This window comes from Alligator sinensis, unplaced genomic scaffold (genome assembly GCF_000455745.1).
Source record: "Alligator sinensis unplaced genomic scaffold, ASM45574v1 scaffold43_1, whole genome shotgun sequence".
Classification (NCBI taxonomy): Eukaryota; Metazoa; Chordata; order Crocodylia; family Alligatoridae; genus Alligator; species Alligator sinensis.
This window is the reverse complement of record NW_005842092.1, coordinates 1,684,620-1,687,897: the sequence shown is the minus strand read 5'-3', so window position 1 is coordinate 1,687,897 and position 3,278 is coordinate 1,684,620. Positions and strand designations below refer to the sequence as shown.

At 43.9% G+C, this 3,278-nt stretch overlaps 1 protein-coding gene across 1 annotated transcript in view; it reads left to right on the top strand.

Annotated features, from left to right (window-relative positions):
• Positions 1–6: 6 nt before the first annotated feature.
• The window catches only part of KLF6 (Kruppel like factor 6), an 8,672-nt gene continuing 5,400 nt past the window's right edge, over positions 7–3,278 (top strand). The window contains exon 1 of the mRNA XM_006024065.3: positions 7–458. Within this exon, the coding sequence (XP_006024127.1) occupies positions 357–458 (102 nt within the window). The 5' untranslated portion in view covers positions 7–356. The remainder of the gene's footprint in view (positions 459–3,278) is intronic.

Sequence of the window (3,278 nt, the reverse complement as noted above, 5' to 3'; positions counted from 1 at the left end):
GCTCGCACTGTTTGCAAATATTGTGCGGGCTCCCGAGCAAGTGTCCTCTGCAAGCCACGGGAGAGCAGCGCGGCGGCGGCGCCAGCCTTTGGAGACTTTGCCATTCAACTTTGCATGAAACTTTGCCTTTTTATTTTTTTTTTATTTTTTTTGCCCTTTCGTTCTTCCTAGCGCTCCGACAGGAATTATTATCACACGGCTCTTTTATTGTTGTTGTTGTTATTTTTCTGCTTCTGGAGAAGGGGGGGTGGAGGGGCTCGGCCATTGGCACCCCCGCGCACACGCGTCCCCTCCGCACACAGGAGGCTTTGTGTGCTCGTGCCCAGCACTGACTTTGTTGTTGCAACTTCCGAGACATGGATGTTCTCCCAATGTGCAGCATCTTCCAGGAACTCCAGATTGTGCACGACACTGGTTACTTCTCCGCTTTGCCATCTCTGGAGGAATATTGGCAACAGGTAAACGAGGAGGTTGATGGTGTGATAGTTGATGATTATATATATATTTTTTATTATTTTTTTTTAAATCAGGATTTATTTATTTTTAATCCGTCTTAACGGAGAAGCGGATAAAAATGCCTAAGCGCCCCTGTGATTTGCAAATGGTGTTATACAAAACAAACCCGAGGTTTGGAAGCAGGTGTTTCTGGTGGGCTTTGAATGTCAGGGTGGCTTTGCAGCGGAGTGGATGTGGCGGTGCGTCTGTCTCGTCTCCCTCCTGCGCTCCCCATTAGCAGAGGGGCTGTCAGTGAAGCAAACGGAGGCCGAGGTGTTTGAATGTGTTTTCTGGGGCTTTTTGGCTCATCCCCACCCGAAGGAGCAGAGCAAGAGCCCAACTCCTAAGATTTGCTTTCGCTTGATTCAGTGCAGTCCCTGGCAAAAGTTTGGGGCTTGTACCAGGTCCAAACTCTGCAGCTGGATCTTGTCATCTCAGCTCCCTCCCCCACCTCCTGTTTGCCAAGAGTTGTTTTTCACCCTTGGATTTTTTTTTTTTCTAAATGGTGGTCATGGGGAAACAAAAACCGAAAAAAAAAAAACCCTACCAGTTTCTTAAAGCTGTTTCCAGCTCAGAGAAACCCCCCACTCCGGTTTACCTGCTGCCCTTGTTGACCAGCCAAAAAAAAAAAAAAAATTTGCACAATCAGTGAGTTGTCAGTCATATGACAAGGATCCTGTTTTGCTAATTGCCTTGAGTCTTGCAAGGAGGAAGAACTGGGGCATCTAGCCTTTAATGGACATTTGTTTTATTTTATTTTATTTTGTTTTGCTTCAAGTAATGGGATTGCCTTGAACATTTTTGCATGGTCTGGTTTTCCATTGGAGGGGCCGGGGTTGTTTACTATCCCCCATGCTGCCTGTTTGCTTCCCTTGACAAACAGACCGACCAGATCAGATACCTGCTTGTTTGCAAGAAAGACCAGACGTGTTTCAAGAAGGTTGAAATGCAAAGTGTTACAACCTTCACTAATTGTATGCACCCCCCCATGCACGCGCGCACACACACACACACACACACACACACACACACACACACACCTTTCAAAGAGGCAGCTCCATAGTACGTGATTGAAATGGAGCTAAGTAGTTTCCTTCAGGCATTGGGATTTTTGGCCAAGAGCCAGATCTGTTTCCCAGTAGCCTTCAGAGGCATTTAAACTTGTAGAGAGCTTCATTCGGGTCCCCATTACTAATCTAAGTAAGGAGGGATTTAAATCCTTGGGAATATTAAAGCTTAACCGGATCATAATAAACATCCTTTGCTGTTTTCTTGGCGACTCAATACACCATTTTGTTGCCTATAGCACTATCCTTTTGTAATTTGCATTTCAAACCAGTTATCTAATTATAGGCAAATATATAAATATTGGCTGTGTGTGGGTGTTTTGGGGGTTTTTTGGTGTTTGTTTTGTTTTGGGTTTTTTGGGTTGTTTTCCACCCCCTTCCATTTTTGTCCAGCCTACCAGCTGGATAGGACATGTGACCCAGTCCATTTGAGTGGTGCTTGGGGGGAGGGGGGACGGACCCAGTCTATAATAGCACTTCTGCCTGGGGAGGGTTTCTAAGGGGGACGTGTAGCATTAGGAATGGTTTTGCATTTTGCTTGTGTGATTGTCTTCGGAAAGATGATCTTGTCATTGCTAAAATATGTAAAACATGATGTGGAAACGTAGTGTGTAGACCTGCCAGTAAGCCTAACCTTAGATGAGTTGTACTATTACAGTAAAAAACAAGAACAAACAGACCCCATTGTTTTAAAATGCAATACCCCTTTCTTCTCCAAATGGCTAGAAAGTTTGAACTGGTAAAGAGATGCTGATCTCTGCACCTCAACTCACTTGAAAGGTTGCTAGATATTTTTGCTCTTTGGTTTTTTTTGTTTTTAGAGGGGAGGGTTGGGGGGGAGGCTTGTTCATGTCCCATTACATGTATATTTGAACTGAGTACTTTCTTGGCAGATGGTCAGAATTTTAAAAGGAAGTCTCCTTTGGCACTGGGTGAAAGAAATAGAGAGATGACTCATACAGTTGCACTCTTGGCCAGTAGATAAAGTTCTTGTTCATTGTGGGACTCCCAGCAGGACCTCAGAGTAATTTCCCCTTTTGCATCCTATACAATAGCACATTACTATTCTGGATGTCCCCCCTCCCTCCCCCCCCCGTGGTGTCCGCCCCCCCCCCCCCCCCCCCCCCCTTCTGTTGTTGTTACGTTACTCTGACCACTAACTGAAGCAGTTAAAGTTATGTGGCATGCATGCCATTGCACTTGGAAATGACATTCTTTGAAAGTCTAGTAGGTCGAGTTATACACAGGAAATGGGTGGTTATCAGCAGTTCCATTGATGTCCCCTGAATGCAGATTGTCAGCTACTTGCATCCATACTAGAATGTGGCTTTGTTTTGTGACACAGCACTTGGGTTTTACTGCACGTCAGAGCATGCACTGTATTCAGCTTGGTCCTTTTAGCCTAGGCTTGTATGCTAGAGATACAAAATTACTTGAAAATATGACTAAAAGCCTCTTAGAAAGTGTAAGGAATATGCCTAATTTTATCATTATTAATAATAATAATATACTGACCTCTCACTGTTAACCTTCTAAAACTATAATTTTTGTCATGGTGATTATAATCTGACTGATGCAATAAAGTAATGTATACAAATCAAAACTGACTTTACCTTTTAAGCTTTGCATTTGAACTCTTGCAAACTGAGTTCACCATAACGTCACCTGGTTCTGGCTGGAGTAGCCTCTAATTTGCAAGGTAGCTTGTAATCTCAA